Source organism: Megascapheus bottae, chromosome 2 (assembly GCF_031878675.1).
Source record: "Megascapheus bottae isolate mThoBot1 chromosome 2, mThoBot2.hap1, whole genome shotgun sequence".
Classification (NCBI taxonomy): Eukaryota; Metazoa; Chordata; class Mammalia; order Rodentia; family Geomyidae; genus Megascapheus; species Megascapheus bottae.
The window spans coordinates 80713980-80727461 of NC_143510.1; the positions used below are offsets into that span (position 1 = coordinate 80713980).

The following is a 13482-nucleotide window of genomic DNA, read 5'->3' on the forward strand; positions in this document are numbered from 1 at the left end:
TTTTCTTTTTGCCAGTCCTGGGCTTGAGCTCAGGGCCTGAGCACTGTCCTTGGACCTTGAGCCTCTGGATTTCTATGTATGTGGTACCGAGGAATTGAACCCCAGTCTTCATGCATGCTAGGCAAGCACTCTACCACTAGGCCAAACTCCCAGCTCCGGTCCCCCAGCTTTTTTACTCAAGGGTAGTACTATCACTTGAGTCATAGCTCTAATTTTGGCTCTTTGGTGATTGATTGGAGATGAGTCTTACAGACTTGATTCTCAGATTTTGGCCTCCAGAGTAGTTAGGAGTAGAGAGAGATAAGACAGATGTCTGGCTTGGAAACATTTTTGGAGAAAAGCTGTAAAACATTTATATTTTCCCCTACCAGTAGTATATAATAGATTTCTTAAAAAATGCAAAGATGCAATTAATATTTAGAGACATCTGAACCATAAAAAGAAATCCTTAAAAAGATAAGAAGTACACTATTGGGAAATATATCTGTATTTAAAAGAGCATTGTTAAGATAAAAATTATCTGGCTTTTATTTATTAAATTGTAGATGCATAACTTAAACTCACATAAAAATTGTTTTTGCAGTTAATTTTTTGCCATTTATATTTTATTCAGAGAAACAGTAGAACAAGAGTGAATCGAGATGAATACAATTTCTCTTTAAATTTCTTTAATAATGTAAGCAGACATTAGCATTATATGTAATTAATTGTTAAAGAATGAGTTTTGGTCCTTTTTTATGCAGCTAGGGAATGTGAAAGATTTCAAGAGAAAAGATTTCATAGAAATGAGTTCAGCAATCTTTTAGAAGACTCAAAAGAATACACTACACCATAGGTCCTATAGAGTTGGTACATTTCCTACCATGTTATGTTCAGTTTATAAAATGAACATATTAAGCGAAAAGTTAGTACAACCCTGAAGTCCTCCTATGTTAAATGAATGAAAGCTAATAAAAAATTTGAAAGTTATAGATATACCTGTTGTCAAAATTTTTAAGAGACTGCTTTCTGATATAGTAACTTGTTCTGTATGTTAGGTACACAGCCACCAGGTGGCAGTAGGGTGACAGGCATAAAGCCTGTACCACAAAGAATTTGCGTGCTTTCTGATGTTCAGGCTAATAGCTCTTCCCTTGAGTTCAAAAAGAATTTGAAGCCACAGATTTACAATTTAACATAATACATAGCTTTACTAAAATAGCTTAATTTAAACTGTAGGCAACCCTTAAACATCTTTAAAACAGATATAAATCTCAAGTTACAAAAATCATCTACCTCATTATTTCTCTTCCTTTGCTTCTACTTATTTCCATAATGACTTATACCAGCCCTACGCATCTTACAGTGGATGACAGTGCTAACTTGAATGATTCACTCTGAATCTTTATTTATTGCCAGTCTCTGCCATGGTAGCTTGTATATTAGGTTCCAAACTTCTTAATAGATTTTCTCTAGCAAAAAGACCTTTCTGCAAAAAGACCTCTCTTTTATCCAATACTAGAGGCTTATTTTTTCCAGCATAATCTCAGCTGATTGCCCAAGTTGGGTTCAAAGTATTTTTCTACCAAAGTAGTACGAAAAGCTGTTTGTTTGCATTTTATTTGAATATTTGCTTTTATGGAAGATGTTTTCTTCTTTTATTTTCGATACTATTAAATAATGCATTCGATTACTGCCTTTCTTGGGTATTCTAGAAGGAGAGGGCGGTTTGCTATAATTTTTCAGCCATGTAGTTACAGTTCCTTAGTAACAAGTCTGCCCTAAACATCTTGAGCAAAGACTTTTTCAAACAAAATCTTCAGGCCATATTAAAATTCCAAGCCAAATATAGAAATAAAATATCTGATTTCATTTGATGAATGATAGCAAAGAATTTAAAAGTATAGCTGGAGTGAAAAGGACTACTGAATCTCTTCAAAAAGAAGTCAGAAGTTCTCATGGATGGGTCATCAAGCTGAAACTTTGGGGACAGATTCTGGCAAGTGTTAGACTTATAAAATTGCATGATGACTTGAGAATGAGAAGATCCCTAACTTCTGAGTCATTATCCTCTGCCTGCAATGTCTTCTGCTTCGAGAACAAAGGTCTGTGTATGTCAAGGTCAAGGCTGAGGATCCAGGAGGAATATGTATATATTTGGGGAAAGGGAAGATACCTGCAATTCTATACCTAAGCATAGTCAGAATATAAAAGAGAAAGATGATGTTTTGTTTTATCTTGAACACTGATAAGAAAAAAAGCATAGCCAGCCTTTCTTCTTTCCTCTGCCCACTCAGGAGGGGAGGATTTTGAGGAAGATAAAGGCATGAGAGTTTGGACAAGGCTAGTAGGAAAAGTTGACCCCTAATGGGTAGGGAGGCTGAGAGTCCAGGACAGGTGGAAGAGGCTGAGTGGGGAGTGAGGAGAAGGACGGAAGCTCAGCAGCAATTCCTGGGGACTAGAGTTTGCTCATCAAACAGGGTGACCTAAGGTCCCATAGTGGATTCTGAATGTAAAACACAAATGACAACTTAAATTGTGTCCTTAGAGATGTGAGTCTGGGTAAGGGTCAGGAAAGTTAGAAAGGCAAAAGGAAACTAAAATAGGGAGAGAAGTGAAAGGATGGAGAATAAGAAGCTGTCACTTTATTCTGAGCCTTACAGTAAAATGATGCAGCTGGCAGGGCAGATATTTTTAGCCTCTGTTTATCAAAAGAGAAACTGAGTCTCGAAGAGTCTAAGTGTTCTTTTTTAAGAAGTCACATTTTGACTGGTACACATAGGACTCAAAGCAAAGTGACCTGATTCCAAGACAATAATGAAAGAGCAGATGGTTCACTGGAGGAGGGCTATCCACTGTCCTCCCCTTTACTTTGTAAACAGTAAGGACAGTTCCCACATGACCAGGGCTGAGCCACTCTTGGGTCAGACTGAAGCAGTTTTAGCCACGATTGAAAGGCATTTCTGCAATGTGTTATATTTTCCTTCACTGCCTTTGAATACTGACTATAATTTCTCCTCCTCTTCATACACAGGGTTGAAATGATGGAAACAGACTATATTTGTGGCCTTCTATTAGCTGAGGGATGCCCTAAAGTGCTAGGCTTGTTGGTTTCCCACATGGAACACTGGTAGCTAGATAAAGCTGTAAATGGCATTTCTCTCTTTCAAGGTCAGCTCTTCCTTCTTGTAGTTCCCACTTCCAGCCTGAGTCTCCTGCTTCTGATCATGCCATTCTTTTGATTAAAATCCTTAGAATGGCTCCCCACTGATTACAGCATTGGCATTCCACCCTGGATGTTCATGATAACCATGGGGAAGGCTCTTATTTTTTTTTTAAGAATTTATTAACATTGATTTTTACATCATATTTCAAATGTTAGATTTAACAAACAAATATTCAAGAAGGGAATCTCTATATACAATCACTGGCACTTAGATTTTAGAACATAATTAAAATTAAGCTGAGAGTTTGTATGTCATAGGTACATATTAATGTATGTAATAAAACACTACATTTTTGTTATTAGGACAAGGGAATGTCATTTTGACATGCATACAATGTACCTTGGACAGACTCAACCCCTCTATCACTCTCCATAAAAAATCACAGATAGAAGAGCTTGGTTCAGTTGTCCAGGTATGGGGCCCTTGCCTACAAAGATTACTATAAGGAACACAGACTTGAGCTTATGGCCACAATGGAGGAACAGGAATCACCATTTTCTTCCCAACTGAAACAACTAACACTCCAGAGGAAAAAAAATGAAACACAGGTTTTTACAATATTATACACAAGGCAACAAAGGCTTGAGAGATAGGGAGCCAAATGGAGCTGGCTCTGCCCTAGTTTGCTACCTAGAGATAATTTCTGGGTCATAGTATAGGGAAGAATTCAGAAAGAAGCAAGCAGACAAGTGGGATGGAGAAGATGCAGTTGAGGGAGCAGAAACGGTAGGGTGGCTAGAGTTTTCTGGGCAGAGTCCTGAAGAGAAGAATACTGAGCAGTAGTAGCAGTGGAAAAAACTATCCAAGGCCAGACTACAGTTTGCTTAGCAAACTGTAAAAGCAAGCCCCAAAGAACCCAAGTGTTTTCAAGGGCTGCCTGGTGTTCTTAAGTATATTGATGAAAACCCCAAGATACCCAGCACCCGACAGGGTAAACTTCATAATGTTTGGCAAACAATCAAAGATTACTAGGTATGCAGAGAACAAGAAACAAGCAAAATCAACCTCAAATGGACACAGACATTAGGGTTAGAAGACAGGAGGCATTAAAACAGCCATAACTGTACCCCACACACTCAACATGCTTAGAAGAAAGATTGAGAATGTTCAAGAGAGACATTGAAACTCCAGTCTAACTTCTGGAGATGAAAACTATAGTCTCTGCAATGAAAAAATACAATGGATAGTACTAAGGGCAGACTGTTAGAAGAAAACAGTAATCATGAAAACAGCAGTAGAAACTTAGCATGATGAGTATTTAAAAAATTACTAATATGAATAGAGTCTTGGTGAGCTGTTATCCAACTTGAAATAGCCAAATACACTCCAAGTAGAGTTTCTAAAGGAAAGAAGAGGAAGCAGGAGGGAGGTGGGAAGGGGGAAAAGAAAAGAATGTTCTTTTTTAAAGAAAAGAATGTTTTAAGAAATGACCCCAACATTTCTGAAGTTTTCATGAAAACTACAAACCTCATATTTACAAAGGTCAAAGAAGTCCACACATAAGAGTATGAGGAATATTTTCTTAATAAACACAAATTGCCAATGCCAGTAAAAAAAAGAATGAAGTGTAGAGCGGGGATGGGACAAGAGCATGACAGATACCTGATTAGCTTCTGAGAAGCTAGGATGATAGTCGTGAGCAACAGAAAGTGTTCATTTTAATCAGAAGGATTAGCGAAATCTTGACGAGTAAGAATACAGCAGATGTCCACTAAACTAAAACAATTTAAGACAGAAATATCTGAATAATCAAGATAATTATCTTTATGCACTGAGATGGATAGATCATGAAGTTTCCAGTGGCTGAGTGTTTCTGATGATTTCTTCAGCTCCCACCCCCATTACTTATTTACATTGTTGGTCTATGCTTTATTAATTCTAATATCAACACTTTAATAGTACTTATTCCACTGGTTTGACCCTGAGGTACTTACTACAAGAACATGAATTCACCTTAAATGCAAAGATTTATTTGTTTGTTTATTTATTTATTTTTGCCAGCCCTGCGCTTGAGCTCAGGGTCTGAGCACTGTCCTTGGACTTTCTCAAGGCTAGAGCTCTATCACTTGAGCCTCAGCACCACTTTCGACTTTTTTCCATGTATGTGGTACCGAGGAACCCGGGTTTTCATGCATGCTAGGCAAGCACTCTACCACTAGGCCAAACTCCAGCCCAGAAGATTTGGTTTTGTTTCTAAGTTTTATTACTTCCAAGGAGACTTAAGTAGTTAAGCACATTTCTCTGTAGTACAATAGGTAAGTAGTGTAATAGTTGTGGACGTGTGGTACACATACTGGAAAGGATGATGACAAATGGCCTTGCACTAACCTCCAGGCTAGATAGTTGGGGCTAGAAGCTGTGGGTGAGTACATGTCTTTATGTGGGAGGGAGTGGTTCATGTCATAAGGGGATAAAAGGGAACTTCTAAAACCTGAGTGATGCAGGGAAGCTTGGAGAGAATCATGGGAGCATCTTAAGTGTGGATGTAGGCGGTAAAGGTGTGGAGTTCTAGAGCTTTACCTAATGAAGGGCTGAACAAATCTAAAGCTGAGCTTTATGGCTAGCTGTCTTAAAGGTGTCTGATGAGTTGAATGGACTATTACATTCTTGCTATATAAATGAAGTGGTTAAATCCACAGAGGACATAAAATGTTTCCTGGATACTTGAATACTCAAATCTTTTGGCTTTGATTAAAGTTGTTAATATTTGAAGTGTAGACTAATGTAGCCCCCCTGGTGTGGAAATATGAATATTTTCTCATTTATTAATGTCCTATAGTGAAGGCATAACCTTTTACTTAAAATAATTGGTTTAGAAATGGAATTAGAGCATTCATCCTCTCCATTCCTCCCGTGCAATTTGCAAATTCACTCATTTATCTTGGCTGTGAGCACAAGGTCTGATTTGTCTTTAATACTTAAGCACACAAGCAAGCTAAATAGAAAGCCCACAGAGTGGGAGAAAATCTTTACTAACCATACAACAGACAAAGGCCTCATATCTAAAATATATCACCAGCTAAAAATTTCGAATCACTCCAAAACTAATCTCCAAAGAAACAACCATCCCATTAAAAAATGGGCCAAAGACTTAAAGAGAGTCTTCTCTGAAGAAGAAACAAAAATGGCCTATAGACACATGAAGAAATGCTCAACATCTCTGGTCATAAAAGAAATGCAAATCAAAACAACTCTAAGATTCTACCTCACTCCAGTTAGAATGGCCAGGATCAAGAAAACTAATAACAACAGATGCTGGAGGGGATGTGGCCAGGAGAGATCACTACTACACTTTTGGTGGGAGTGCAAACTCATTCAACCACTATGGAAAGTAGTATGGCAGTTCCTCAAAAGACTAAACATAGAGCTCCCCTATGATCCAGCAATTCCACTACTTGGCATTTACCCACTTGCCCAGAAACAAGGACATACTAAATCCACTAGTACAATGATGTTCATTGCAGCACTATTTACTATAGCAAAAATATGGAACCAACCCAGATGTCCCTCAGTTGATGATTGGATCAACAAGATGTGGTATTTATACACAATGGAATTCTATGCTGCCATCAGAAAGAACGACATCACCCCATTTGTAAGGAAATGGAAAGACCTGGAAAAAATCATATCAAGTGAAGTAAGCCAAACCCAAAGGAAAAATGAGCTCAATGGTTTCCCTCATTTGTCATAATTAGTAGAAACCTTGGGCTCTCTTAGCAGAGGTTTACAATGGAGCAAAACCTAGATACATAAGGCTATATAGGATGAGGCTAAATGAAAGGACCACCAGGATATGGAAACAAGAGCCATATAATGTGTGATTGTTGTTCTTAAAGTACTATGTTATTTTTGTTGTCCCTTGGTTATCTTATATTGTTACAGTATTTTAGCTTGTTATCTGATATATTGTATATATGCTTATTTGTTTATTTGAAATAGGATAGGGAAGGGGGGAAAACAAGATGAGGGGAGAGGGTGGGGGAAAGAAAGGGACAAAAACATGAGAAGGGGTATCAATGTATGTGAAGTGATGCATCTTCTATCTGGCGAATATAATGTAACCCTTCTCTTAATTACAATAAAAATACAAAAAGTACACACACACACACACACACACACACACACACACACACACACACACACTGAAAATAAGAGCAGGGTAGGCAGGAGTATGAGTTTATAATGCTGCTGATAAAAAAGTCCATCAAAGCAACTAATGAATCTAAATCTGATACTCATGAGATGCTATCTTTACAGCAGTTAAAGCAAGTAAAATCACATTAGCAAAGAATTAATATAAGATTAGCAAGTTTCCTTTCAAAATTAGTATCAGTTCAGTAGATAGTTTAGCACTGAATTTCCCTAGAAAGGTAGAAATTAAATCAATAACATTAGGAAAGAAAAGCAACTTGACAGTCCTAAATACATGTAAATACAGTTTCAGCAGCCATTAAGCAATAAGAAAATAGTCTATCAATTTGCTGTTGCAAAAATAATTCCAAATGATTTCCATGGGATGTGAAATAATTTTCATAGGACACATATGGGTATTGCTGCCTTAGCTACTTCATTTGTTTCTACCCAGAGTTATAAAAAGAGTCAACTACTGTAGTTATATTTTTAAAGCTATTTCATACTTATGACAAAGATCTCTTTTTCTTTTTCTTTTTGCCAGTCCTGGGGCTTGAACTCAGGGCCTGAGCACTATCCTTGGGCTTTCTCAAAGTCAGAGCTCTACTTATTTTTTATCATTATTAATATTACAGCATACAAAAAAATCTTTGTTTACAATGATTTCCTTGGTAAATACAGCAGTGACAAAACCAATGGGAAGAAATTGCACACTCAGATTTCTCGAAAGTCTCCTTAGTAGCTACACAGAGGTAAAATAAATGAACATTTTTTCACAATTTTAAGATAATTTTTGTTAAGAAATGGTTGACAGGTTGGTTTGCATGTGCCTTAGGTAGTTATTTTTAATTTCAAAATTAACCCACGCACATTTCATGGAGGAAATACAGAACATTCTAACTACAGTTTTCCCTATGCAGGGCTGCTGAAGTCTATAGCAGTAGGAGATATGGTGCCAACTTGCTAATACCCAGATGCCAGGTTTGAGTAACCTCTGAGTTGAGAAAATAATAATAATGTACTACTGCACTGTTAACTTGCCATTCATTCTTTTAATGATTCTTTGCAGAGACAATATCAAACTGTGCCCATTTTCTCTGATATGCCGAAGTTAGATCTAAAATATACTGGGATATGACAAGTTATACAGGATTGTAGATACACACAGTGAGACCAAAAGAGGAAACTCTTTGGAGAGAAACAAAGATTCAATGCCTAAGTGCCTCTTCACATTTATATAAAATAATACGTGTACTGTCATTCTGTATAGTGAATACCAACTGTGGGAGCATTAAGCTCCTTAAAATCTCTGCAGTGATTTAGGATGGAAACATCACTAAATGGCTTCACACTAAATCAAGCTGACTGCATCTTCCCTGTAGACTCAGAACCCAACAAATTGTGGGCACATGCTATCCATTTTTTTGGCCCACATATTATAGAAAACTATCTCATAGATTTGGATAACTTCCTTAACTTCCTCAAAACTGAGGTAAATAAAAGCCCTGAATTTGCCTCTGTTATTAGTTAGAATAAACAAATCTCGAATTTGAGATCGATCTAAAGTTTTGTAAGCCAAAAGGAACATGCATTGTCTTTCTCTCCTGTTTAAAACCCAACAGCCATAAGTTGTCAAACATCGAAATATCCGGTGCTGGGATGTGTGTGTGTGTGTGTGTGTGTGTGTGTGTGTGTGTGTGTGTGTGTGTGTGTGTGTGTGTGTGTGTGTATTTTTTGCCTAGGCATTTGAACTCAGGGCTTGGGCACTGTTCCCTGAGTCCCTGAGTTTCTTTTGCTCAAGGATAGCACTGTACCACTTGAGCTACAGCTTCACTTTCCGTTTTGTTTTGTTTTGTTTTGTTTTTTGATAGTTTATGGGTAAGAAGAGCTGTGTGGACTTTCCTACCCAGGCTGGCTTTGAACTGAAATCCTCAGATTGCAGCCTCCTGAGTAGCTAGGATTATAGGTGTGTGTGACCAATGCCTGGCCTAAATTTTTTGTTTTTGAATTTTCAAGTCTAAAGGTTCAGATTAACTTTTGTCCATAGCTATTGAGTCAAATGACTTACAAATCCTCATCATGAAGAACATGACTTTTCTAGTAGATGCCACAAGATATTTAAATTCGATCAAGGAAAAATACTGCTTGGTGGTACACATAGATATTATTCAAGTCCATGGAGGTTGGCCTTGAAGTTTAAAACCTAGTGACTATGCTTTCAAATTCTGCCTACAATATGTCTGAAGGATTTTTTTCCATGGATTTCCAAGGCAAGATAGTATTGTAGCAAGTGTTAGTTAAAGAGAAAGCCATTATAGAGCCTGCATGGGTGGAAAAGGCCATCTTTCTGTCAAAGGTGGTTCACATTAGTTCCCAAGCCCTGGGGAACCCAAATTCTTTCCAGAAAAAATCGTCCTTGTAAATCACTGACATAACCACAGTCATAGACTACAAGGGGTGGCTAGACACTGTTTACCCAGGCACTGAAGAAAGTGAGGGCATAAGCCCACTACTTCAACACTAGCTCGGGAACTTGGCCTTCAACATACACGTGTTGCAAATAATCCTTGTGTCAAAGAAAGCATGCCACTATTGAGTCCTTTTGAAATCCATAGCTTTACTGATAATTCAGGTTTAGTGAATGACTCATATGATACCTATTGTCAGATTTGTTCTTTCACGGAGAACAGTTTTATGCAAAAGATTTTACACAGAGATAATTGTGAAGCTATATCATCAATAGGGATGCAACTCTTGTTTGGTTGGACTATTGCTTGGTTGATCTAAGGAAGATGTTAATACATGTCTAAGATGAGTGTCAAGTTTTAGTAGAGAACTAAAAATATTAGCCTGACACAACCAAAAAGTGATGTAGTTAGTTCTATTGCCATAGAGACTAAGAATCAAGTTAACTAGAAACTTTGGTCAGACAGTAAGTTCCTTCTGATAACAGCTTTTAATGAGATAGGAAGCAAAATGTTAAGGAAGACTTATGGAACTGAGACCTTTTCAACTTAATATTATGTTCAGAATCAAGAAAAATTTCTTTTAAGATGTTGTAGAAGAGATATTATTTCTTAAGACAAGATTTTAAAAGAATAATAATTAGCTAACAGTAATAACAAAGGCAATCACTTCAGAATAAATAATAACATTTAATACATAGAAACTACACCTTTTGAGAGAAAAATGGCCTAGAGAACAGAACCACAAGTTTTAGAAGCAGAAGATAACTTATTTGCTTTACTCTTCAGGTTACAAATAACCTCCCAATCACGAGACAGTAAAACCCAAAAACTCTCTTACAGGGTGATTTTTCTCTGTCACTATTAAAAGTAAGCATTCATAATGTTAAATAGAATTTAGATATGTTTATTTTGTGTTTCTTTTTTCACTTTGCTTCTTCATTGATGCCTTTAGAAAACAGAATAAGTAAAAAAGAAGGGACGATGATATCTACATCATTTATGTAGATTTAGTTGATCTCTTTGGCCTTGAAAACATAGCAACATATGTTGGCCAGCATTTATAGAAAATCTTTGCCAAGTATATGAATAAATTAAACACAACATGAGATTGGATAGCAACTCTAGAAGATGAAATTTTGGTGTACAGTCACTTAATTAGGAAGAGCAAAAAAAGAAAAAAGGAAAAGGAAAGGAAAGGACAAAGAAACATGACACAGATAGAAAATGAAAAAAGTGATCATTTAAAGCTTACCAGTGAATATGAACCAAGATCAGTAACAGAGACTGTTTTTCTATCACACATATATCCTAAAATGACAATTTCCTAAAATAGAAAACGCCGAAATTCTTTCTTTTACAAATGCAAAACACCCTTAGAATCTTTTCTTCTTGTCTTACTTAGTTCTTAATTCCTCTACAGTAAAACTTCAAAAGATAATGACTCTTTGAGATGCAAATATTGTAAACACAAGGTATATCTGTAGATTTTTATCAGATATTCAAATGATCAGCAAGAAATAAATTACCCATTGACAACAAAATTTCAGTTAGCAAGGGTTGAATTGCTGATATGTCAGTAAGAGACCAACTTACGTTAATAAGTTCAACTTCCCAGATTTTTTTCAACAGGTCCATCGATGTGTAGCCATTAATTAGAAAGGCTTTGGTGTAGTCACCCAGCTCAATGGAATCCAGCCACTCAGCTACAGATGTGGGGTGGTAACCGTCATGACCAATTGGTCTCATCTGTAATTAAGACAATCATAATTAGGATTAGTTTAAACGGTTTGCCTGTGTTTCCCTAACACAATGCTTTTATCTGAGCTGAAGTGACAGATATTTCTGGATACAGAAATAAGAAAAAAAGAAAATGCTGTATGCCCAATTCTAAGTCATTAGTAATTTTCACGCTGAATTAGTTTTCAAAAATACACCCAGAAATTTCCAATTTAGCTGCTAAATTAACTTTGTATTTGAGGGAATGAAATATGTCAAACTTGTTCTATAGACCTCATTGGCATTCTGTTGGATGGAATTTAAAATGACGTTTGTCGAGTGGTATTTGATGCTGAAGATACTAGGAATTACATTTGCAAAATATGAATGATGGCTTTCATACGTACATCATCAATGCACGTGAAAATACTGCATGACTTGAACATCCGAGGGGAATTCATGCTTCTGCATGACATATATCATAGGTATGCGAACATGCTGAGCAACACACTGCTATGGTAAGCTAGTTAAAAAAAGGTTTCTGAGTGTCCTAAGACCACGTGTTTTGCATCAGCTCTACGGTCTGTTAGACATGAATAGAGAACTTGCTGGCAGACAGGCTCCTATTTTTTGTCGGCTATATACAGATTTTTTTAATACTTTAGGAGAACAAAGAAGTGTGACAGCAACATAATGTTTCTGAGTTTAAATTGGAATGTGAAAATAATTTAAGTGAGAGGAACGGCTGGGATTACAATTTTGTATGGACTTTCCAAGTCTTTTAACCTTTACTTGAAATTTCAGTTGAATTTGTAGTCTTTGATTTGAAGTGATTCACTTCTGACACTTTTTTTTTTCCAGTCCTGGGCTTGAGCTCAGGGCCTGAGCACTGTCCTTGGACTTTCTCAAGGCTAGAGCTCTACCACTTGAGCCACAGCACTATTTCTGGCTTTTTTCTATGTATGTGATACTGAGGAATTGAACCCAGGTCTTCCTGCATGCTAAGCAAGCACTCTACCACTAGGCCAAACTCCCGCCCCCACTTCTGACACTTTTTGAGCTGCTCTTCCTTGCTGGACCTTAGATGGAGTCCTGGAATGGGTAGAGACAGCCACTGCCTCAGCAACCTGGTTGCAGCCCTCATTAAAAGGCCTCATGGTAGCAGCAGCACAGAGCAAAATGCAACACAGACATTCCTCTTCCATCAAATTTTAAGTAGATAATATTAATGGAAATCTATATGTTCCTGATTTGTGAGCAAAGATTAGCTGGACATCAGGCATTCAGATTGCAATCTTCAGTGTGGCAAGCTTTCTGTCAATGTGCAGAGCATGCACTATCTTTCTCTCTCTCTTCTTACTTCATGTTAAAGTTACCTGTTCTCCTTTCCTCTTTTCTATTGTTCCCCACTATAGCCAATGTCCATATTGAGGTTTTAAATGTCCTTTATTTTCAAGTTACTGTGCAATCTATTTCTTGCACTGTGGTTGAAACTCCCTGTACATACATTTTAACTATTACATACTTTTAGCTATTACATACATTTTAGCTATTAATTAAATCTTTGCCCACATGACAGAGTGCTTATCCTATAGTAGTTACAAATGTAAATGATAATTGCAGGCTTTGCCAAATAAAGTTCAGTGGTACGTGCAGAAAGCTGAATGTTATGTCCGTGTAACACTGGAGACCAGAAGCCCAAGTGGAGGCTCCAAAGTGGTCAGTCTTCATATCCTGTAGACAAACAGTAATGATCTTCAGCACGAGTAAAGAAAGGGTTATACTATCCTACACAGTCACCCCACCTCAGGAGCCTCACTGTCCCAGTTGACATAATAAATAGCTGGAAAAAGGGAAGGAAAGAAGGAAGGAAGGAGGAAAGCAAAGAACACTGAAGTTGAAATGAACAATTCAGAAAAAAGTTCTTGCTGTTAGCCAACTCAGGAAGTTGATTGCCTAGG

General features: G+C 37.1%; 1 protein-coding gene across 10 annotated transcripts in view; it reads right to left on the reverse strand.

The window, feature by feature from the left end:
- The window catches only part of Anks1b (ankyrin repeat and sterile alpha motif domain containing 1B), a 905411-nt gene that overhangs the window by 268906 nt on the left and 623023 nt on the right, over positions 1-13482 (reverse strand). For all 10 annotated transcript variants that reach the window (XM_090328468.1, XM_090328467.1, XM_090328466.1 and 7 more), the window contains one exon: positions 11399-11551. In XM_090328468.1, the coding sequence (XP_090184594.1) occupies positions 11399-11551 (153 nt within the window). The remainder of the gene's footprint in view (positions 1-11398; positions 11552-13482) is intronic.